Source organism: Candoia aspera, chromosome 1 (assembly GCF_035149785.1).
Source record: "Candoia aspera isolate rCanAsp1 chromosome 1, rCanAsp1.hap2, whole genome shotgun sequence".
Lineage (NCBI taxonomy): Eukaryota > Metazoa > Chordata > Lepidosauria > Squamata > Boidae > Candoia > Candoia aspera.
In genome coordinates this window covers 249,404,012-249,428,702 of record NC_086153.1, presented here as the reverse complement: position 1 = coordinate 249,428,702, position 24,691 = coordinate 249,404,012, and the positions used below count along the sequence as shown (strand labels likewise).

General features: G+C 37.5%; 1 protein-coding gene across 4 annotated transcripts in view; it reads left to right on the top strand.

The window, feature by feature from the left end:
* The first annotated feature begins 11,822 nt into the window (after positions 1–11,822).
* Positions 11,823–24,691, top strand: part of IRAG1 (inositol 1,4,5-triphosphate receptor associated 1) — an 88,194-nt gene continuing 75,325 nt past the window's right edge. The window contains exons 1-3 of one of the 4 annotated variants that reach the window (XM_063289464.1): positions 11,823–11,899; positions 20,816–20,930; positions 23,280–23,433. In XM_063289464.1, coding sequence (XP_063145534.1) covers positions 23,327–23,433 — 107 coding nt within the window. In that variant the 5' untranslated portion in view covers positions 11,823–11,899; positions 20,816–20,930; positions 23,280–23,326. The other 3 variants (XM_063289466.1, XM_063289465.1, XM_063289467.1) reach the window with 3 other exon arrangements.

Sequence of the window (24,691 nt, the reverse complement as noted above, 5' to 3'; positions counted from 1 at the left end):
TACATATGTTAATACAACCTAAAGAAAAAGACCAAATACTGATACATTTGGGGAAACAATAAAAAAGGGGAAAGACAAGAAGTCATCTCAGAAATTGTTAAGAATCTGGCATGAGACAAAACTGTTATATTAAATGAAATAGGCTTCAGAACATAAAAATCAGTCTTAGCAGTAAAAGTCTGGTTGCTGCTATAAAATTTGAAAGAAACAGTTAATATACAGTAATTCTGAAATACTTTTGTGACACTTAATTGGAAATAGAGAAATAGTCAACTGTTTATGAATGCACTGTTCAAAAAGTATCCTGGAAGAATAATGGCAAGAATAATGGCAAACCACTTCCATATTGTTGCCAAGAAAGCAACGATGAACTTGTCTGTGTAATTATTAGTATCTGTCTTGGTTAGATCCTTAAATTATCTGTACTGTGAGAAGACCAGGAATCTCTCGTAAGTTGAGTGATCTCATGAAGCTCTACTGCCTAGAATTCCTTTTCAGAAGGAATTTTGAGTTTTTATGACACTGACTTCTACTGTATTTTGTCGCCATCCAATAGAAATGAATATGACATGATTTCTTAATGTAATAATATAAAACCATCTATGTTTATTCTATGGCAAGAATAAGGAATCTTTGGCCAGTTGCAACCCAGTACTTTTATCATCAGTTTGAATTATCTGAGTAGGAAGATGAGTGAAACTGTTGCTAGGTGTAATCAGACTTGATTGTTAGATTTCTTCTGGGTGGGTTTGGTTGCCAGGCTATTGTTGTATGAACTAGAAGAAAACAAATGCCAAATCAGTATTGTTGTAAATATGGTACTGCACTATTTCCACTAAGTTGTTTGGTTTCTTGCATTTATCATTTTAATAATTCTTCTCTTACATGTTTTAATTATCCTGATATGAGCAAATGACAGATATTCTTTACAGAAAGAAGTCATTTTGGCTGTGAAAAACAAAGTATCCAATAAGGTAAGAAAGTAAGACTGAAATAAGCTTGTTGGAATTAGAATGTATTTAGATTAATTTTAATGTAAGGCAGTCTTTACATTTTCTTACAGTGGGGTAATCTGCATCTCAAGGGGAATGAGAATTGTTTAAAAATTTACAGCTTGGCTACCAGGTTATTCTTATGCAATGATTGGTAATATCTCTGAAAGGATTTCTTGATGTTGACAGTAAGTACATATTGTAGGGATTTTTAAAAATAATTTAACAGCAGTAAGAATTACTCTCTTTAAGACATTCCCAGCATAGCCTTAAAGGCAAATCAGCTCAGCAAGGTGGATGACACCACAGAGTAGGCAGTACTTAATAAGAAACTGCTCAAGGATCCTTTTGTTTGTTGTTTATTCATTTAGTCGCTTCCGACTCTTCATCACTTCATGGACCAGCCCACGCCAGAGCTTCCTGTCGGTCGTCAACACCCCCAGCTCCCCCAGGGACGAGTCCGTCACCTCTAGAATATCATCCATCCATCTTGCCCTTGGTCGACCCCTCTTCCTTTTGCCTTCCACTCTCCCTAGCATCAGCATCTTCTCCAGGGTGTCCTGTCTTCTCATTATGAGACCAAAGTATTTCAGTTTTGCCTTTAATATCACTCCCTCCAGTGAGCAGTCTGGCTTTATTTCCTGGAGTATGGACTGGTTTGATCTTCTTGCAGTCCAAGGCACTCTCAGAATTTTCCTCCAACACCACAGTTCAAAAGCATCTACCTTCCTTCTCTCAGCCTTCCTTATGGTCCAGCTCTCACAGCCATATGTTACTACGGGGAACACCATTGTTTTAACTATGCGGACCTTTGTTGTCAGTGTGATGTCTCTGCTCTTAACTATTTTATCGCGATTTGTCATTGCTCCTCTCCCAAGGATTAAGCGTCTTCTGATTTCCTGACTGCAGTCAGCATCTGCAGTAATCTTTGCACCTAGAAATACAAAGTCTTTCACTGCTTCTACATTTTCTCCCTCTATTTGCCAGTTATCAATCAAGCTGGTTGCCATAATCTTGGTTTTTTTGAGGTTTAGCTGCAAGCCAGCATTTGCAGTTTCTTCTTTCAGCTTCATCATAAGGCTCCTCAGTTCCTCTTCGCTTTCAGCCATCAAAGTGGTATCATCTGCATATCTGAGATTGTTTCCTCCAGCGATTTTAACTCCAGCCTTGGATTCCTCAAGCCCAGCATGTCGCATGATGTGTTCTGCATACAAGTTGAATAGGTAGGGTGTGAGTATACAGCCCTGCCGTACTCCTTTCCCAATCTTAAACCAGTCCGTTGTTCCGTGGTCTGTTCTTACTGTTGCTACTTGGTCGTTATACAGATACTTCAGGAGGCAGACAAGATGACTTGGTATCCCCATACCACTAAGAACTTGCCACAATTTGTTATGGTCCACACAGTCAAAGGCTTTAGAATAGTCAATCAAACAGAAATAGATGTTTTTCTGAAATTCCCTGGCTTTTTCCATTATCCAGCGGATATTGGCAATTTGGTCCCTAGTTCCTCTGCCTTTTCTAAACCCAGCTTGTACATCTGGCAATTCTCGCTCCATGAATTGCTGAAGTCTACCTTGCAGGATCTTGAGCATTGCCTTACTGGCATGTGAAATGAGTGCCACTGTTCGATAGTTTGAACATTCTTTAGTGTTCACCTTTTTTGGTATGGGGATATAAGTTGATTTTTTCCAATCTGATGGCCATTCTTGTGTTTTCCAAATTTGCTGGCATATAGCATGCATTACCTTGACAGCATCATCTTGCAAGATTTTGAACAGTTCAGCTGGGATGCCGTCGTCTCCTGCTGCCTTGTTATTAGCAATGCTTCTTAAGGCCCATTCAACCTCACTCTTTAATCCTGACATCTCACCAATAACCACATCCAATTTGCCCTGGCTCATAGATCTTACATTCCAGGTTCCAATGGTGTGTTGATCCTTAGAACATCGGATTCGCCGTTCACCACCAGCACCATCGGCCGCTAGCCGTCCTTTCAGCTTTGAGCTAGCTGCGTCATCACGTCTGGGGCTAGTTGAACTCATCCTCTGTTCCTCCCCAGTAGCATTTTGACCATCTTCCGACCTGGGGGTCTCATCTTCCAATGGTATACTGACATATCTCTTGTTGTACTGATCCATTTAGTTTTCACGGCAAGAATACTGGGGTGGGTTGCCATTACCTTCCCCTGGGATCGCATTTAGTCTGACCTCTCTGTCATGACCTTCCCGTCTTGGGTGGCCTTTCATGGTTTAGCTCATGGCATCATTGAGGTGCTCAAGCTCCAGCACCATGACAAGGTAACGATCCTTTGCTGAAGTCAAGGATCCTAGCTGTGCTTATTTATTTATTTTATTTAATTATTTATCAAATTTATATGGCTGCTCATCTCACACAAGGTGACTCTGGGCAGTGCATAATAAAACCAACTGTCATGAGCACTGATGGTGAGCAGGAGGGGGCCCCTATCCAGCGAGGAAATGCATGCATAGTACTGAGGAGTTAAGCAGCCATTCAAAGAGACACAGAACAGACCCGCCTTGACTTTGGGGTTTATCTGTCTGGGTTTTTCCCACGCTTCTTTAGTTTGTTAGGTTTTTCTGTCTTATGTAGCAGTAATAAACACTAGAGATCTATTCCTCATCTCAGAGTGGTTTCCTGACTGTTAGGACACCAACTATTAAAATAGAATATAAAAACCAGTCAAAACAATTAAATAATTAACATAAGTAAAGACAAGATTGCGAGAAAGTTAAATTAAGATGTTATACATGGTGCAACCAATGCCTGGGCTCTCTGCTGCAAGGGGATTCCCAGGCCTGATGAAAAAAAAACACATTTTGAGGGCTTTCCAAAAGGCCATAAGGGTTGGGGCTAACCTCACCTCAAGGGGGATGATATTCCAGAGGGCTTATAAGCTTACACTTAGTGGAAAATAGTGGGATATACATGCGTTTCTATTTTTTTCCCCTGAAGATTTTAACAATGCAGTTATAGTAGTAGTAATCACTCCTATCTGGGAAGCATTACATTTAATATATACCAACTTTAGGGGCAAGCATTTTGTAATGCTGAAGAGAAATAATGAGGTATAGGAAAAAACTGTAAGTGACATTCGCTCAGAGCTCTGGTGTTAGGATTTGAACTAGGAGATAGAGAAAAAGCTAGAAACCAAGGTATAAGAAATGCCTGGACCAAAGGACAGTTTGATCCAGGGAGGTAAAACTAGAGTTCACCAGAATTTGTGAGTAACAAATTGCTGAATAATGAATAATCAGGCATAAAACCAAAACAAATATCATATGTTCTTTCCGTTGAAAGATTAACTAGCAAATTTATGCAAGGCAGAGTGAGCTTTGCCTAGTCATACTTTATTTTATTTATTTATTTATTTAATTTCTATGGCTGCCCATCTCACATAAAGTGACTTGTTTACCACTGTCATGCAGAATAAGATATCATGAGAATTCAAAATACAGGTTGCCCTGCCCTAAGCAGAACAGACTTGTAGTTTGTTTACGTATTAAACTAGTCAGACCACACAGAATTCTTGATTCAAGCACATTGAACTTTTAGGGCTGTCCCCCGTCTTTCATCTAGAGTGAGTTGTCATACCACATAATTTTATTTGAGTGTATTTAAAAGTAGGCTATTTAGCTATAATTTCTACACAATAGATTAATTTAATGAGTGACCAACAAAATCAAACAAAGAATATCTAAGATTGTGGCATGTGGTACTGGCAATGGAGCAATATTTAGCAAAAATAGAGTCAGATCGTTGGAGGTAAAAAAGCCTGAGCAACCAGAAGGTATGAAAGTAATGCTAATAATAGCCCTGCAAATTAATTCCAATATTACTATTCCAGTTGCAGTTACAGCATAATTTCCAACCTGTACACTGCATCCAGAAAAAAACTGTTGGTATCTTGTAGTTCATATCCAGAGATTGTTAGTTTGGTTCTAAATTAGGTAAACGTCAGATACTATATGTAACTTTGAGTCCTATGGCACTGTGTGTCCCCCCCCCCCCAGCTTTTTAGCACTGACAAGGCCTATTGGCCTATTTTTAAACCAAAATACAGTCTCAGTATAAGATATACAGTATTATCTTTTTTATCTAAAATGTGACTACAAAATTAATAGCCTGATCAACTGATAAATGATTGTCTGTATTTTACTAAAGGACATTAAAATCATCCAAGATTCCTCACATCAAGATTTTTTAGAAGTTAGCTGTTTACATCTTTATTTAATTGGAGTTTTAGCTTTGGGATACATTTGTAATTCAACTGGCATGACTTTTCCCTGGGAATAATGTTCTTGCTAATAAACGGTGAAGAGTGGTCCCTTGGCCTCCATGAGTTGGACTAAGAATAACATCTGTCAAGAAACTCTGTGTAAAATTAGAATTTCTCAGGGCAGATTGAGAACCAGATTTGTTTATGCTTGTGCTTTTAAAATAGGATTTCATCGCAGAGCTCACTTTATAGTTAGAATGTACTTTCTAGGCATGTATGGAAGATTTTCTACTGAATTTTTCCTGTTTGACAAAGTCTTTACAATATTCTAACTGGGAAAATTAGTTCAGGTGGCAAAATTGGATTGAAAGACAATTGAATAGCTGGAAATCATTCTCAGAGTGCTCATCAGTGGTACGGCAACAAATTGAAGTGAATTGCATTGAGTGGGCTTCATACCTAAGCCTTGTACTCTTGTACTCTGCAATAGTTTTATAAGTGGCTTAGATGGAGAGCTAAATAGATACCCTAGAAAATAATAAAATTAAAACAGTCTTGATTAGTATGAATAGCTTGTAATGACCACAGTAATATACAGAATTGGCTTGACTAGAAGATAAGGTGATAAAAAGGCAGATGCAGTCGTAGGCTGCATTAATATAGTAATTCTTAACATACAGTAAAGTTGGGACCAGTTAAAAGGTAAAGGAAGCCAGGTGCTAATTTTGGCTTAATATATCCATAATGTAAAATACTTTAAACTGAAATAATAGCATTAACGTAAGATTGTGTAGAAATAACTTTTAACAGACTTGAAATGGAATTAAGCTCATGATTTAGGAATTTTAATTTCAATGTTTTACAATGTAATGTCTTGAAATGACCTCATACTCTTTCTGTCTATTGCTATATGTCTTTTATAGTGCCATAACTTTTGAAGGATTTGGTGTCCTAGGCATTTTTCCATGTTTTGAACTCTCTGAAAACCTGTCAGATTTTATTATTTTCCTTTGTGGTAAATCTTCCACTTTGAGGTAGTTGGTGGTTTATTTCTTCTAGGTCCTTGAGGAGATACATTTTCTTACTCTGTAAATAACTACTGAAATGTTACTCCTAGTGATTGCATGCAGGGTTGATGGATTGGCCACTACCCTGCATTTACTTTTGAAATGCAATACACTATTGGTGGCCTATCTCCATTTACAGGGCACAGCAGACTACCCATACATGGATTACTGTTTTTTTGCTCACATTGAGATTTGAAGCTCCATCTTCAGTTTGTCATTCTTTGAGGCTCTCAAGTTCATGATGAACTATCTGAAGTCCTATCTTTCCTCCTTCCAAGTGTTCATTTTTATTGGAGCAAATTTGTTTGGATCCTGAGAAAGACCCTTTTTCCATCCCATAGTACAGATACTTTTTTTTCTCTCTGTAGTATGGTTTCTGGAACCTTCTAGACATCAACATATTAGTCTGCTTCATGCTCTGCAGACTAGGCTGCATTCCTTCCACCCAACTTGTCACTTGTAAAGCTAGAGCATTATGTCAGTATGACCAAACCATACAAATCATCCACTTTTGTATTCAATCTACATTCACTCAGCAGCAATCCAATACATTCTTAACCCTTCTCTTATTTAATTACCATACATATGTCTTAATGCCCCACTGCATTCAACTTCTGTGTTTATATAAAGAGTAAGGAAGATGACCTGGATATGTAAGCTCCATTGCCAATGTAACAAGGGGTTAACCATGTTTTAAGTCCAGAATGTCCAGCTAATATTTAGAAGCATCTCGGACATACACCTCCCTAATTCACTGAACTATAAGAAGGAAGAGGAGGTACAGCAAAATCAGACTTGCAAGATTCTATTATTATAACCAATCTTAATAAAAATAGTTTTCGCCTTTTTAGGGAGTTGATTTCTTGGTCTGATCTACCTAATAGGGCTGACTATCTTCTTCCTCCCACTGCTGAAGAGGCGTGCACAGCTGAGGTAGCTGTTGGCCCTTCATGAGGCCACCTGCTGTCTACACAAAGGCCTCGTGAAGGGCCAGCAGCTGCCTCAGCCGGGCGTACCTCATTAGCAGTGGGAGGGTACAAGCAGGTTCAACATTCCTATTCTGACAGTGCTCATCAAAGTATTGAATTAAGTGCCATAAGATACTGTTCTGGGCCCTGTACTTCTCAATATTTTTATTAATGATTTGGATGAAGAGATGGAGGGAACGTTTATCAGATCTGCTATTGATACAAACTGGAGCAATAGCTAATATTTTGGAAGGCAGAAAGCTAGGACCTCTAAAATATTGTCCTGATAGCTTAGAGAAATGGGCTGGAAATAATAGAACGAAGTTCTACTGAGACAAATGCAAAGTTTTCACTTATGAACCAGAAATAAAATGCAAGTTTGCTGATAATATTTGTGAAAAAGATCTTCGAACAGTAGTTGATCATAAATTAAATATGAGTCAGCAGTATAATGTGGCTGCAAAAAGATAAATGCAAGTTTCCAAATCATGGAAAATTGGAATTCTATTTGGTCAAACCCTACCACAAATTTGTGTTCAGTTCTGAGTATCACACTTTAAAAAGGATTCAGACAGTCTGGTTCAGAGAACAGGGTGATCATGGGACTGCCAGTAAACTCCCATAAAGAGACTGAAAGAATTGGGAATATTTAACCTTGATAAGGAATATGGTAGCATTCTTCAAATACTTAAAAGAAAGTCACAGTGAAGGAGGTCAAGACCTGTTCTTTTGTGTTCCAGAGCACAGGGAACAGAATAATGGATTTAAGTTACAGGAAGACTGCTTCTATTTGAATGTTAGAAAAAAATCCTAATAGTAAAAGTAGTTAGACGTTAGTTACTCAGAGAGGTGAGAGGCTCCCTTTTGCTTGATATGTTCTAATGGAAGCTAGATAATCCTTCACAAGAGCTACCTATGAATATTATTTCTATGCATTTGCAACCCAAAGAGATAGTGGATCTGACTGTTTGGGTCTAGGATTACATCTGCTTTTCCTTCTGTCTCTCAGGGTAAAAAAGAACCTTATTGATGAAAACTTTACTGTTGGATATGAGTATGACTGTTGAGGGTATGATTGCTTCCTCTTACCTGATGATGAGATATTTTCTTAAAGACTTTCATAACCAGTGTTCCCCCTTAATTGTGGCTATGTTGATCAGATACCCTTTGAACTGATAGCCACCTCCCCATTGTACCAGCTGTCTGGAAGAAGTCCACCTTTACTGCACTCATCTCAGGTAGGCATTCTAGTAAATTGGCTGCATTGAGGCCTACTGTTTCTCCTTGTCCTCCATAAATTTAAGTAAGTCTTCCAGTCTGATAACTTGTTGCCAGAATTACTATCTGCTTTCACATCAGTTAGGGCATCATTCTTTCAACCTATTTTCAGGATTCTGCATCAACATTAGACTGAAGATTACATGCACATGATGTTAGGAAGACAGTTGCCTGTTATACAGAAGATGACCTTGTTTCTATCTGATTGGTGCCTTTTTCTCACTTACTAGAGCCTAAAGAGAAGTCAGTTCTACCATAATTCCTGACACCCCACTAGATACTTTAGCTCAGTCTTTGCCCATAAATGTGGTTTACAGATACAATGAAGAAGAAGCACTGGTTATTTACTAATAAATGAGGTCATTTTCATGTTTATCTGCGAATTCACAGAATACCCCTCCTTCCCATTTACTAGTAGTTTTTCACTGGTTCCAAGGATGCATTTCCACAGTGCTAGGAAATGAGAAGGTAGCCATCGCTGTAGAGGCAGAGGTGCCCCACAAAGTTTTTCTCTGCTATACCTTAAAAATGATTGGATATCTGATTGCCTTTCTTTTCCTCTCACTCCCTTTTGTATGCATGTTGTTCTACATAATCATTACTTTTTAGAAATAAGGTAACTAACTTTTCATGCTTATGTTGGACCTGGACTTTAGATTTTTACCTTGCCACAATCCAACAGACCCTCAAGTACGTACAGGTACAATACAGGTAGTCCTCGCTTAACTTCATTCTGTTATTTTCAGCCCATTTCTTTAAGCTTTCAGGACAACATTTTAGAGGGACCGGCAACTCAGTTGCTAAGTGACACAATTGTGAAGTGTGACATCAGATCACCATGCTGACTTATGATAGCATTTGCAGCAGTTCTACTTGCCTTCTCCTAATCTTCATCATCCCACAGTTGCAGCATCCCACGGTCAAGTGAACATCATTTGCGACCTCCCACCAGCTTCCCCATTGACTTTGCTTGTGGAAGCTGGCAGTGAAGGTCGCAAATTGCGGTCATGTGACTGTGGGATACTGTGACCATCATAATTGCAAGCCAGTTGCCAAGCACCCAGATTGCAATCACGTGGCTATAGGAATGCTGCGATAGCTGCAACTATGAGGAACAGTTGTAAGTCCCCTTGTTCCGCACTGTTGTAACTTTGGTCACTCAATGAGCGGTTGCTGAATGAGGACTACCTGTAAAACAAAAATAGAAAAATACAAATAAGATTAAAAGCCCATAAAACATAAGATACAAAACAAAGAGGCATCACAATGCAAATGCTTTCTGGAACAGCTCAGTCTTCAACATCTTCTGGAAGGTGGTCAAGCAGCATCCATCTTAGGACCATCCATGTGTGGTGACATAAGCCCTAAATAGTCTCTTATCTGATGTGATTAATACTGTATGGAGAGAGAGAAGCCAACTATACTCATCTTGCTGCTACCATTCTTATTCCTGCTCTGTCTATTGAATAAAGCTTCCTAAGAAGCTTGAATTAATATATATATATATAATTAGAAGACAAGTGTGCTAATATTGATCTTTGTTGTAAAAAACAAAGGGAACAATATTGATCAGGGAAGGATGGAAGATTTCCTCTAGTCAAGTTTGATTCCTGGTGTCTTCATAGTCATGGCCATGCAGTTTTCTTGGCAATTGTGTGGGGTCTGCAGGGGGCATCAAAACAGGCAAGGTGACAGATGGAGCATTGCAATGCAAGTTCCACTTTTTTTGTATGCATGCAGCAGATCTTGTATTGCGACACCATACCTGCCCTCTTGGCTGTTTTGACCACCACACATACCCCCACGCACACACCATGAACACTACTATATTGCAACAATACAGAAATGGTTTGTCATTGCCTACCTCCAGAATGCTTTTTCAACTTCCCACACTACCCTACAGGCCTGGGAGTTCCTGATGGTCTCCTGTCAAAACCCTAGCCAGATCTGACCCTGCTTAGCTTCTAGGTTTCTTTTTTTGTGTGTGCGCGTGCATTCAAGTCAGGGTTGACTCCTTGGACTGCCTGGACCAATCCCTGCAGTTTTCTTGGTAAGGTTTCTTCGGAAGTGGTTTGCTATTGCCTGCTTCCTAGGGTTGAGAGGGAGTGACTGGCCCAGGGTCACCCAGCTGGCTTCATGCCTTAGGCCAGTCTAGAGCTCAGTATCCTGGTTTCTAGTGTGGTGTCTCAGCCACTACATCAAACTGGCTTTTGCTCCAGAATTTATATTAAGGCACTATCTCTATCAAATCAACAGATTGTTTACAAGATAGTGTAAAAATTTTCACATTCCCCAGAACCTTTTAATGACAAAATGGTTAAATTCATCAGAAAAAAAAAGTTTTATATGGGGGAAGGAGAAGAAACATGTCAAGTGTTTTTAGCCATGTCTGCAGAATGGGTCAGGAAAAAAAAGTCCATTTAGGCAAATTAAGTAGGATTACTTAGTGGTGGGAAGGCACGCATCTTCAGACAATGCAGTCCCAATGTAAATGTTACGAAGTCATTTTTGTTCATTAAATAGCTCAAGTTGGTATTTATCCAGTTTAAAAGCAGAAACAGCTATATTAACAGGGCTGAGGTATTAATTCCATCTTTGATACTGTAATATGGTAAATGATGGAAGATTTCACTTACTATGCTATCTAAGGCCATAAAAAGTAAGAATTTATGGATTACTTGTCGAGCTACAAGTAACTTGGAGATTCCAGATTTTAAAAACTGGTTTGTGCTTGGTGAAGTTCAAGCTATAAAATAAAGTATTGCTTGTCCCTCTTCTTCTTATGGAAAATATAAATAGCATCCTCTTGAATATACATGTTTAGTTTATATTATTTTTTGTAACAGAGGAATAGAATCTTAATCTGGAACTGGGTCAGAGGTTTTTCCTGAAGGTGTAGGTGTACTTAATACGTTGTTGAAAGCTTTGTTCATGAGGAGCGGTGGAAAGAACATCCCAGAAAAAATGCTTTTGCTAATATGTACACCTGTGTTAAGAGTTAACACAATCTTGAGATTTCATCTGTTTCCTATGTGCCCATTTTAAATTTAGTTATTCAGAAATGAGTAATGTCCTCGTGTTGTAAACTGTGAGAGAATGCTAATGGGGATCTGCTTCTTGTTTTCAGCATTTCTGCTAAAATAGGGGAAACCTTTTACTCGGCTTTCTGAATAGTTTCTTAAAATCCGTTTTTAATGTTAGAAGCTTGGCTAAGTCTAGCAAGCTTAGTTAAGGGAGCCAGATGTTACACATTGACCTTAAATGGTAAAAGCTCCCAGAGTGAGTAGGAGAGAGAGAGAGAGAGAGAGAAGGAAGCTTTGCTGAATGGGGAAAACAAGAGGAATAGCTCAGTTTTAGGTAAGTAGCCTCTGTGAACCGAGAGTAAAGCACTTTCTTCAGCCAAGGAACCTTTTTCTACCTTAAAGGTACAGTACCTCATTGTTATGCTTTAGTGAAGTCTTATTGATGGTCCTGGATTTCACTTTCCTGAACAGGAGTGTCGTGGTAAAATATTTAACTTAAACCCACTTCCTTCTCCTTCACAATTTTGAATGTATAGACGTAACCATGTTCAAGAAATGTCAGTGTCAGTCCAGGCTAAAGCCTGATGTTTAAACTAGTTATATCAGTAAATTGTACTCTTACCTTAATTGTTAAGCAAAGCATTTCTTTGTTCACAATTTGAGATGATTAGCTACTATTCCATTTATACATTAGTGTAAAATGAGCTCATTATAGCAGTAATGTACAATTGTATGGGCTTCTTTGCTACATGCTCACTTAGTAGAGTATATAGTCAAATTGCCTGCTTTGACGGGATGTCTACTTGCCTTTAGAACCTGTCTTTTCAGAAGATGTCTCCAGAACTGGGTCTTTGGAATGGTGGTCCCTATCTGTTTTTCAAAACAAGCTATAAACAAACTCAGGAGATCTCTTTAAGGATTTCTAAAATTAAACACAAATGATCTTTAAAAAGAATCTTACTGGAAGGTAGGATTGGATTGTGATGGGTTTGCAGGTAATTAACATTAGTTTATAAGCAACTATTTTAAAGTATACATGCCAGGTGTTCTGATACTCTGTTCAGCTTGTGTTAGCTACCATGAACTGAAAGTTTAGGATTATGTTGATAATATATTTATGCAAGCAAACCTGGGCTGGTTTAAAAGTATTCCATGGTAATGCTATTATTAGAATTTACCAAGAATTCTAACTTCCAGAAGTATTTATTGCATATTTGTAATAATTTTAAGGGTTATAACCCAGCCCTTTTCAATAAATATAGCTTGATATGAAAAATATTTTATATGTCATTACAGCATTATAAAAATATGTGGAACAGCACTGTGCTATTTCCATTGGAAGTGCCTTATTTTTGTTCTTTCTGACTGATCTCCTTTAAGGAGACGTTAGGATTCCATATCTGCTGTCTCTGGGTTTTCTGGTGCTTCAGAACTTATCTAGAATTTCTTACGTGCATTTCCTCCCTTCAGTCACTGCTATACTGGAATGCATGCTATGTTTGTTTGTTTGTTTGGACTTGTTCTTGTATGTTCAAAAGTTTGAGTTAGTTGTAAGCTCTAAGGATCAGAAAATAGCTTTCATAAAGAATATCCAGTACTCTGCGCCTAGTCTTTGAGACTCAGGGCCAAATTGTTCCTCAATACCTTTGATATGTTTGACATTGTATTCTAAACCAAATAATGAAAGCAGGAAACTTCATACTTTAATGCTCACATTTCAACCTCTCTTGCTGTTGTGTATTTGAATGAGAAAGGATGCTGAGCACAGTAGGATTAGGATCCTAAAGATTTCCTGAAAGGAGAGAACTTGGTTGTCTCCATTGTACGCTATCCGTTTACTCCTTGAAGACCACCAGGCTATCATTTTGCTTTCACATCTCAAGGGCTGGATGATATTTCTCTAATTTGAAACAAGTTTTAAATCACTCAGGAGAAACGGGATATTCTTAGCACTTACAGTAAGTACTAAACTCAGCTATAATTTATATTTTGATAAAATACAACATTGTTTTATCAGCTATAACCTGTTTTATATTCGAAGTACATAGCTTGTAATATTGAAGTGTAGCGGTTGAGATGTGACATTCTAGAATGATGAATAAGAAAATATTCAAATTGCTCTTATATTTATTTGGGAGTTGTAGTAAGACTTTTAGAAAGGTACCCGAGTTTCTTTTAAACCAGAATATTTGCTTTGGTCTTATTTTCAGTTGTTTTTAAGGAAGTATAAGTGATGGCTTAATAATATAAACCTGGCTTTTTGTGGAAGAGCTCGGTTGAAAAATGTCTTGTGTGCAGAGAAATACTCCAAACAGAAAGTAACTCACCTGTCACCTCAAACCAAGATGTACAATCAATTAACCCATCCTGATAACTCCAGCATTCATTTACTTTTTTCTGAGAAGATGTCTTGCTAACACATGTAATGCCTATGTTATCCTTCTGCCTTTTTTGAGTTTTGGCCTCAGTTAGGACTTATTTCCCACTTTAAAAAGCTGTTGAATGCCAGGCCTTCCAGTGAGGATCAAAGGATTTGCAGATCAGTTATATACCCATTCAGTGTTATTGACAGTATGAATAGGGGGGTTTCCCAGCGCATCCTGATTTTAAAAGGATTCTTTTCAAAGACGTGACCACTTAAAATCTGCATGTGGTTTTGTTCACATCTTCCTTTCTATACAGAATTTTAAAGAGACCATTCAAGAGGAGTCACAGTGAGCGAGGTCTAGTCCATGAGATAAGTGATAGGATCAGCCACGTGCAGGCAGTAAAGAAGAGTGCTGGGATGGAAAAGAATGAACCAGGAAGGCAAAAAGAAAAAAAGTGAGAGTGAGGTTAAGAAAGATGAAAAAAGTCTCACCCAAACTTCTGGTTCCTGATGTAATTTTAAAATATATAATTTTGCTTAATATTAAGTTTTTTTTTAAAAAAAACTGATCACCTCACACTCCTTCCAAAGCCTTTGTTTCATACTAATTTCTCTAAATCTTTTTTTGGGGGGTAGGGGGGGGTAGTGGTCCAGCTTGTTGACAGAACACTATTTTGTTGTTCTGTCAATCTATTGAAGCTATTACACACAGATGTGAAAAACAAAACAAAACCTAACTGAAAGTTGAGGGGAACCTGTGTTAAAAACCCACAATATAAAAGCCTGAATTGAAATAAGCTGATTTATGGATACACCTGATTGCTACTATCAGCTTACATTGTATGGTAAGAATGAACTAAGAGTTGGATCGAGAGTATTTATAAATAAAATGTTTAAACATGTACTTTGTTGTGAGGGGAAGAATGTTTTTGTTTCTATTCAAATAAGTATATGATAAAAGAAAATAGTTGAAAGGCACAGTAGAGCAAAATATGCAGAATCATGGGATATGCTACAATGAAGCCACAGCCTAGTCCTTCGTAATGCAGTAATAACAGTTGTATATAATGGCCCATTACTTAACGTTTGTCTCTCCATCCTTCTTCACTGTTTTCACACTGCAAATTCCTATTGATTGATTATGTGCCATTAAGTTTGTGTTAACTCTTAGCAACCACATAGACAGATTTTCTTCATGATAATCTGTTCCTAACTTGGTCCTTCAGGTCTTCCAATGGTGCACCCATCACCACTGTAACTGAGTCCAGCCACCTTGATGCTGGTTGTCCTCTTCTTCTCTTTCCTTCCACCTGTCCCTTTCCTTCCACCAGCACTAGAGCCTTCTCCAGAGAGCTAGGTCTTTGCCTAATGTATCCAAAGTATGGTAATTTGAGCCTGATCATTTGTGCCTCGTAAATTCCTTAGACAACAACAATAACAACAAAGTTCTTTTGCAATGGTACAGTATAAAATAAAAATAATAGCATTTGCACATCACTATGTGCTCATATTCACATAAGTTAGCTCAAAAATCAATCATGGAAAGAACTTCGAAAGCATTAATCCCATATTGCTTGAGCAGCTCGTTTAAATGCCTGGTGTTATTTAAGTCAGAAACTAGAAATATCTCTGTTCAGACATTACTTTATATCCTAATTTTCTTCCATCTTGAACCAAACAAATGGGGTCCTATCATGTTTATTGCTGTGGCAGCTTTTAAAAGTTTTTCCTATATAGGTCTTAATAAAGCCTTGTAAGCTGAATGAGGACTAGGACTTTCTTTTATAATTTGTTTCCAGGTCAAAACCAATGCTCAGCTCTGTAAACTATGAAGCAACAGTCAATATAAAAACAAGCTTCAGCAAATGCAAAGTATCCTTCTCTCACTACTTCCCAACCCGGGAATAGGCCGCCTCTGCAGCCATGACTTGTCATTAGTAGGGACATGGGGTTTTCTCAAAAACAGTTTGGAAGATCTGACTTTGAGAGCAGATTAAAAGTGCTAGTTTGGCAAAAACTTTGGGCTAGATGAGAAATCTCTAATGGCTCTCTCTCTCTCTAGAACTGAATACAATTCATTCTTTATTTTAACACATAGATAAAATATAAAAGTAAATGTTCACACTAAGGACTTTGAATGCTCATAAGAGTCTGCAAATCATATACCCTATCTTTGACAAAATGGAGGCCCTCTGTAATTCCTTCCATTCATATTTGCCTTAAAAGCCATCTTATATCTGCTCTGAATATAAAAGTACATGCCAGTTTGACAACCAAAAAGATGCTATAAAAAGTCTGTTGCTCTGTTTAAATGCCTCCACTGTTACTATGGCAATTACATTCTTTAACTGATGTGAGAATTGACAGTAGTTCACTGCGATGCCTCTGTTTGATTACTTCAAGGAGTTTTCCCATCCATCATATTAGGACTGTATTCTCCTAAAACATTTTGCCTGAAATGTCATGGGTTGCATTTTAGGTCCACAGTGTATGTACTTGTAAAGCTCATTGAAGTTACTAGGACTTAATTATTCTTAACCATGTCTAGGAGTGGAATATGTACTGGAGTCTTCCAGCTCCAAAAAAAGGAATAGGGAAAATACATGATATCCAGATATTTTTAGGATAAGAAGAACATAAAATAGACTAAGACCACAATAATAAATGATTATACAATTTGCATCTTAAATATTTGTATTGGGCTTTTGCCAAGCCTATCACAAAACTAGAACCAGTGTTGTGTTGTTCCCTAGCAGTATGAGTGGCCAGAGTTTTCAAAGTTGGGGGCTCTGGTAGCATAAGCCAAGCATCTTACCTTCTGTCCTTTCACGATAGTTTGCTACATGAGAGAGCTGCTAACCTCTTCCGTCTTGTACATTAGTTCCTCTGGAGATTTCCAGAGGGTAGTTTTGAAATGAAGACTGTTCTCAGATTTTCTCTTTCTTGCTCCAGTGCTTTAATATTTGTCCAATCAGTAGATACAAAAGGTTTCAACAACCTGGTGCTGGATTTCAATTCTCAGAATTTCCAACATATCTGTAGGTTGAGGAAGGGTGCCCTCAGTAATATGCAAATACCTTTTGGAGAGTAGAATGTCATATATTTGAAATGCATTGGGCCAAATATGTAATATTTTGTCACTGGATTGATAGCTTTCTGTCTGTGTTTATTAGTATTCACTTTCCTTTAGTATTCACTTGCCTTCGGTCTGCCTGGAAGGAAATTTTTGTATGACCTCTTGTTTTTTCTAGAGCAAAAAACCATCTCCAGTGCCCTGAGCAACTATGTGAGAAAAGAATAGGAATTTGTAAGGCATGTGTGATTAGGTCTCCAGCCATTTGGAAAGAAATCAAGATAACTGCAGGTGCAAACATCCAGTGAATTTTGTCTGTGCTCGGCTAGGATCAGGCTTGGCTAGTACTGGGATGGGAGATCTCCCAGGAATACCCAGGTTATAGGCCAAAGTAAAAACTTGAAAACCATCATGGAGGAAGTCATTGGCAAGTCATCCGTGTTATTGCCAAGAAAATTATATGGCTGTGTCTGTGAAGTTACCCAGAGTCAAGCTTAACTCAGGGGCATCTTTATATGAAGGTACTTGGCACCCTAGAAAGAATGTAATTTAGTCAGGCTTCATTAGATTTTCCACAAATATAAAAGCTACTCCATGAAATCAGAAAAACTTTTTGGAATGCTGAAGAAGACTGAGCACACCAAACTGTGTGCTGATAACCACTGGTGTTTGGTATAAGGTTGTCATTGCAGTGTCAAATTAATCACTGCTTTTTCTGTTGAACAATATGTTGTCCAGCAGAAATAGAAACTGACCAAACTTTCTGTGCATGAGGAATATTTAACTATTAGACAGATGCATGTGATGGTGAGGCAGGGAGGCATTTTTTTGTGGAACATTGTGCTTCTGTGGCATCTCGTTCCCATATTAGCACTTTTTGTTTCAAGAAATTGCTGAATCATGGTTGACTTAAGATTGCAGTAGGCTCAACAGGACCTTTCTTTAAACAGTAAATGCTGAAGTATTGGAAATTTACTGTCATGGGTTCCTAAATGGCTATATTGCTTGTATTATTTTCTTCAAAGTAGTACGATCCAATGTACCAGAAAATATATTTTTCTATTTATTTCATTTGCTTGGGTTCTTTCCCCATTGGCAGCTTTGGCTTTCCTTGTTTTTCAACTACACACTGACACTTATAAAAACTAGGGGGAAGGAATAGAATGCAGTTTCTTTTTTCACATGTACATTAAAAGTTATCTCATATTGCTTATAGAGCAAATGGACAGAAAAACCCTAACTAGAATACTTTGTGAGTCTTTAGACTAAGTTATGGTATAAAACAAACCAAGCAATTTGTCATGCAAACAGCCCAAACTTTCTGTAAACAGGCCTGTGGTCAAAGAACTCTTGGGTGAACTAGAATTAATGCCACTAAAAATAAATAAGCAATGTGGGATAACTATTTTAACATTTTCATTATAATCCCAATGGTATTCTTGAGTGTCCGAACCCATGGGCAGCCAGCCAAATTGCATATTCTTATATAGCTGGCTCTCTCAAATTATCTTTTCAAGTTTGGTGCGTGCTTGCTTCTATGTAAATTAATATATTTTTGGCAAAGTTTTGGCTTTTAAATTAAAATATTTGTATATTTTCAAATGTAAGATATGGCATTGCTTTGCTGCATCATGAAACAATAGTCATAGCATTTGTGCCATTTTTTTCTAATAAGTGCCTGGCTGGAATATTATGAGCAGTTCTCAATCCTGGATGTGCTTCCTTGCTTTTAATATCAGAATTTCTAACTGGCTATCACTATTGCTCTTAAATACTAGGGAAGTTCACAGAAGAGAGGAGAAACTCACTGACATAATTAGGACTTGGAGCATTTAGCATTTCTGTGTTCCTATATTTTTTATGCTGTGTTTCCTAAACATATTGCTGCAGCTTGGATAACAAACTGGTTTTCTGAGTTGCAAAATGTTGTTGACTATGCTCAGTTTCAGCTGTTCTTTATCCAATACTTAGAACTGAGCCTAAGAATTAATTAGCAGGAATGCAAGAAGAGGGATGGTCTTCTTTCTGGCAACCATGAAGCATATTTTTTTAAAATTAGCACTATGGAGCCATAGTGGGTAGATTTTTGATCTTCAGTCATATTCATCCAGGTAGGTTCAACACCTGAAGCAATGATGCCAACACATATTACAAATCTGTTGGAATGCTGTTCCAAAGACACCACCCTATGTTTTCTTTGGCTTGTCCCTGTGTCTTTGGTTTGTCCTTTGAATTCTCTGTTGGTTGTCTCTAACTATGTTAACAGGTAGTTTCCTTCTGCAGCTAGCTAGGCCTGGGAGAGGTGCAATCCTGAAGTTTCCAAGTTTCAAACTTTTCCTGCCCTTTGTGGTAGAGTGTTTATGCTCAACTTTTTGAGCTGCTGGGGACTATTTGGGTTTCCTCATATTTTGACCTTGCAGTAGGGTGCTTACCACCACCACCACTTGGAGGCATCAACGTCAGTGACATGAGTAGATTGTTGATGAAATTACGTTGCCAGATGGAACAAGGGCAGTGAATTTTGACAGTGAAATTTCAAGAGGTCTCTGTCCTAAAAAAGGTAATGTGTATTTGTCCATAGGGTGCAGGTTGCCCACACCTATGATAGCTTTCTTCTATCTTACTGATTCTACTTCAAGTGCATCAGTAGACAATTTTAGATATTTTCTATGAGCTGAAGTTTCTGAATCATCTGTAGAGATAGTCTATAGGGTACATTGCAGTGTACTCACTTGAAAGCCACTGAGGTTTGAAGTAGACTTCTTGTGGAAAAACAGTAAATTGAGAGACAGGAGAAGGAATATTGCCTTTAACTCAAGCTCAGTTCCTAGTGACTTACATAGATTCGGCCATACAGTTCTCTTGGCATGGTATAGAACTAGTTTGCAATAGCCTTTTCCTATATGTTTTTTAAACTTCCAAGCTGAGCCTGTAACCCTGGGCTTCCCAGATCATTTTCCCAACCAAGTACTAGTCAGGGTCAATTCTGCTTAACTTTCTTTTTTCTAGAACAGTCAAGTTCATCTAGGTCAGTGTTCTCCAAAGTGGTCAATATTGACTCCAAGGGTTGATGGGACTATCAAAGGGATTGTTGTTGTTGCTGTTTGTACTAGTTTATTATTAATGCTATTAGTTCAAGTAGTATTTATTAAATTATTTTCATATAATGTTTGGGCGTCGATAAACAATCTGAAACTTCATGAAGGGGTCATGTTCTGAAGAGTTTGGGGACCCCTGATCTAGGTGAACAGTGATTTATTGTTTTACTACCTCACACACAGGGAGACACATACTTGTAAATGTGTTCATGTGCATGCCTCTCATGAAATTGCACCTAACATAGAAGTTTGTTCTGATCAATGAAAGCTTAAGCCAGAAGAAATCTGCAAGTTTTTAAGGTGCCACAAAATTTGGTTCCAACGGCATTTAGAGGAATTCACCACTCTCATCAGAAAGATAAATGCTGCATCACATCTCAACTCTGTCCTTTTAGGCGCGTGTGTAGTGTCATGACACATGCAGAAAAGGGGTGGAATTTGCATCATGCTGCTACTAACATCAGTCTAACCCCCCATTGTGTCCCCCCATACTACTGCTTGGTTCTGACAGATTAATTTGGCTAATTCTGGAAGTATTTGTACAGATGATACTCAAAGGGGAATTAGGCTTTCAATATAGAGCATCAGAATTTTTTAGAATGTGTCATGGAGAAGGGTTAACATACATCTGGGAGTCTAGCTCGTAGTAGCTGATACTTGAATAAAACCTAGTTTTGTTCTAATAGATTTTTGCCTTTTTAAAAATAGGAGGATGCTGCTTGCTCAAAATTGGCATTTCTGCTACCGATTTGTTTTCCCTTCTTGACTTCTGGAGCCATATTTTCCCTTGACAATGATGATTTTAAGTTTCCAACATTACTGATAGGTATGACCAGCTGCATTTCTAAACAGTATGTAATATACAAGTGAGAATTAAATAGTTTTTGCTTGTTGGGCTTAGTGTATAAAATATCTCTGAATAACACAGTAATTCTTATACTTGGGGTTTCTTTCCAGTGAAATCATAAAGAGCTGATTACATAATTGGCTTTTTGCAAGTTCTTGGTTTCTTTGTCTTACATTTTTATCTGCATGTATACAGATTAATTAGGATCTTGGCATTTTCCCAGTTTTTTAAAAATAAAAACTTTCTCAACTATATTTTAGCACAATGGCTTGATACCAAGAATACCAGTGACTTCAGTCTTTCCCCAGTCTTGGTGGTCTCTACTGTGTAGACTTCAGCTCCCAGAATTCTCAGCAATAGCTATGCTGGCTGGGGAGTTATGGGATTGAAGTCCACACATCTAGAAGGTGCCCAAGTTTGGAAAGGCTAAACTGGATATCAATCTTACATTGTCCAAGGCTTTAATTGTCACATTCATTGTGTTTAGTAAAGGTAAAGGTTTCCCTTGACATTAAGTCCAGTCGTGTCCGACTCTAGGGGGTGGTGCTCATCTCTGTTTCAAAGCCGAAGAGCCGGTGTTTGTCCGTAGACACTTCCATGGTCATGTGGCCGGCATGACTACATGGAACGCCATTGCCTGCCTGCCAAAGCGGTACCTATTAATCTACTCACATTTGCATGTTTTCGAACTGCTAGGTTGGCAGGAGCTGGGACTAGCAACGGGAGCTCACCCCGTCACACAGATTCGAACCGCCGACCTTCCGATCGGCAAGCTCAGCAGCTCAGTGGTTTAACCCTCACTCATCATTTAATTGCACTGTAAAAAACATATTCTTTTCTGAAATTAATGTTTGTGTTTAAATTAATATCCAAATCAAAATTCATTTTTATAAATCTACATATGCACCTGTAGTTAATTTTCTTTCCTCACTGCTTTTTTTCTTTTTGTACCTCTTTTTGCAAATAATAGGATTAATTTAATATATACTAGGACTTTGATTTATTCACTAGAGTTGGTGCTGCAAAACTGTAATCCAGAATGATAGTCTTTCCCTTTCTCAATCCTACTGTTTTTGTATCTTTGTACTCTTTCTCTCTTACATGTAGAAAAGAGATTCCATGTGCTCTCTTTACCAGAGTTATATGATAGGCACAGGTCTCATCTTTTTATCCTTCAAAACAACTGTTGTGATACAGATGGTTGAACTTTGGTATGCCTTGAAAAGAAAGGGAAGATACCATGAATAACCTCTTCAAATGTCTCTTTTGGCCAATGTTTGTTCTATTCTGCTGTGGTGTTCCAACTCCATTTTACTCTAAATTCAGCACCTCACTGTGAATGACAGTGGTGATTGATTTCTAGTGTGGTACACTTTAATGTACACCCTCACATCTAGATGTCTATAAATGGATGCTGAATTGAAAGCTATTTTTCCTGAAATTTCACATGTAAACAGAAGAATTAAGCATGCTATTCCAAAAAGTGAGAAGCAACTATTTCTAATGTGGGGAATAATTTCAATCATTCAAGTCCAAAGTTACATAATTAAATGGCTTTATTAGTATATCTTGGCCCCAGCACAAGGATGAGTACCTTGGGATACAATATCTCAAGGAGAATCTATTGAGAGCCACATGGCTGGTGGTGTTGAAGCAAGTAGAGAATGGAGGCATCTATTTTTTCATCTGTACTCAGGATGATATAGGATAAAAGTAACTTGATATTTGAATTACAGCTAATTGATGGTCTAATAGAAACACTAGTCTACAGAAATTAGATAATTCTGTGAAGACTAGTAGATAGTAGCAGTGGTAGATATGATAATGATGATGCTGTACCACAAGAATATCCAGACAAATCAGTTGGGTTTTCACTAGCTATAAGCAGTGAGATAACTGTATTAGCTGTAGCATTTATAATAAAAAGCATCTTAACACAGTTAAAGTATTAACAAAAACTAGGTTCTTCTAAAGTATCTTACAAAAAAAGGATGCTTTCTTTAAAACTTGTTTCCATCCATAGAGCCTTCAAAAGTATAAGCAAACTTTTCTGACCTCTAAAATAAGATACAAACTTGTTTTCAGAATTGGTTATTCCTTAAAATAATCTTCCCTCCTTCCCCCACTCGAAATAAGCTTCAACTTGCTGTTTATCCAAAATGTCAGGTTGCATTACATTGGATTTAACATGTACTTTTAAAATAAGCTGTAATGGAATTTTTTTGTTAGTGCAACTTTAAGCTTTACAGCAAAAAACATTTGCAAATTACATAATACAGAGTGTTGCCTCCTAGTTTCTGATCTTCAGATATTATGTGTTAATCATAGATGCACTGAATTTAGAACACATTTCAACTCAGAAGAGATGTTGCTGGATGTTTCCTAATCAGTTCTTCTTGGGTCAAAGATGGGGATTCAAGGAACATCTCTTAAACAGCAAAAGACATGCGTCAAAGACTGAGTATGGGCAAAACAATATAAGGTAAAGTGAACCTATTTTTTTGCATGAGCATTGTCTTTATAAAACGTCTTGTAAAATTAGTTCTTTTTCAATGAACACTTTATTAGACAGTTTAATTCCCCTAAAAGATGTTTAATTTAAAAGAGTTATTAAACTTACTAGAATTTCTCAATGAGCAGTGTTTTAAAAGAAGTGGAAAGGAAAAGCAAGGATAAAATGAGCAGCTGATGTAGTGAAGTAAGCCAGTGAACTTTTGAGAAGCAAAGTAAGCTGGTATGACAAAAGTAAAGAGGCATCATATTTTCCTATCTTTCTCTTTCCCTCTTGAACTATGTTGTGAATCTGGAACACTGAATGCAACCCTAATGAGGTTCCTATGGTAACAAATTATGCAACCAAATGTTGACTGTTAGATAGAAATATGTATATTTAGATTCTATCACCACAGTAAATTGGCCATGTTTAAAAAAAAAAAAAAGACAATGGAGCCTGTCTTTTGTGGGAAGGGTATTTACACCTGTGCTCTTTTTCTATTTTAATTGGCAATGCAAATGTACATTTAAAAGCTGTTTGAATATTGGTATAGCCAATTAGGACATACACTTATATTTGTTGATTTAAATTCATAACCTTTATACCTTCTTGAATAAACTGAGTGCATTTATCAGTTATTCAAATTCAAATTGTATATTCAAATTATATATTCAAATTGAAAGTGAATATATAAAAACATACCAGTTTTTCAGAATTAGGTTTACAAATTCAGCAGATATTGAGGTGCAATAATTATTAAATCTGTAACTTACCACATCTTGTTTATTTTTTAAGTTTATTTATTATAGCTGTCTAACTCCAACCGACTCTTGTTCAGAAAATCTTTATTGTTTAGTTTATATTCATTTTTCATTTATCAGCTTTACCTGTAGATCTATTCCTGGCTGAGCAATCATCAGCAGGATATGGGGAAATGAAATTTTACAGGTGATCGAAAGTTTAGACTGTCAGTATAAGGAAACTTGTAGAGCTAGTCAGACTTAATACCTTAATGTCTTCCAGTTGTAAAACTTCCAAAATTCATGTTGGTTGTGCTTGCTGGGAATTCTGGAGATGTCAAACTAACATATAGAGCACCAGTTTAGGGAAGGCTGTTCTAGCCTCAATCTTCCAATAAAATTTAGAGAACAGTAGAAAAAAATAGGCAGTTTTCTGTCCAATTGCCAGATGAAAAGTAAACCTTCCAACCTTCTGAATTACGAGTACACAAGTAGAATAGTGGGAA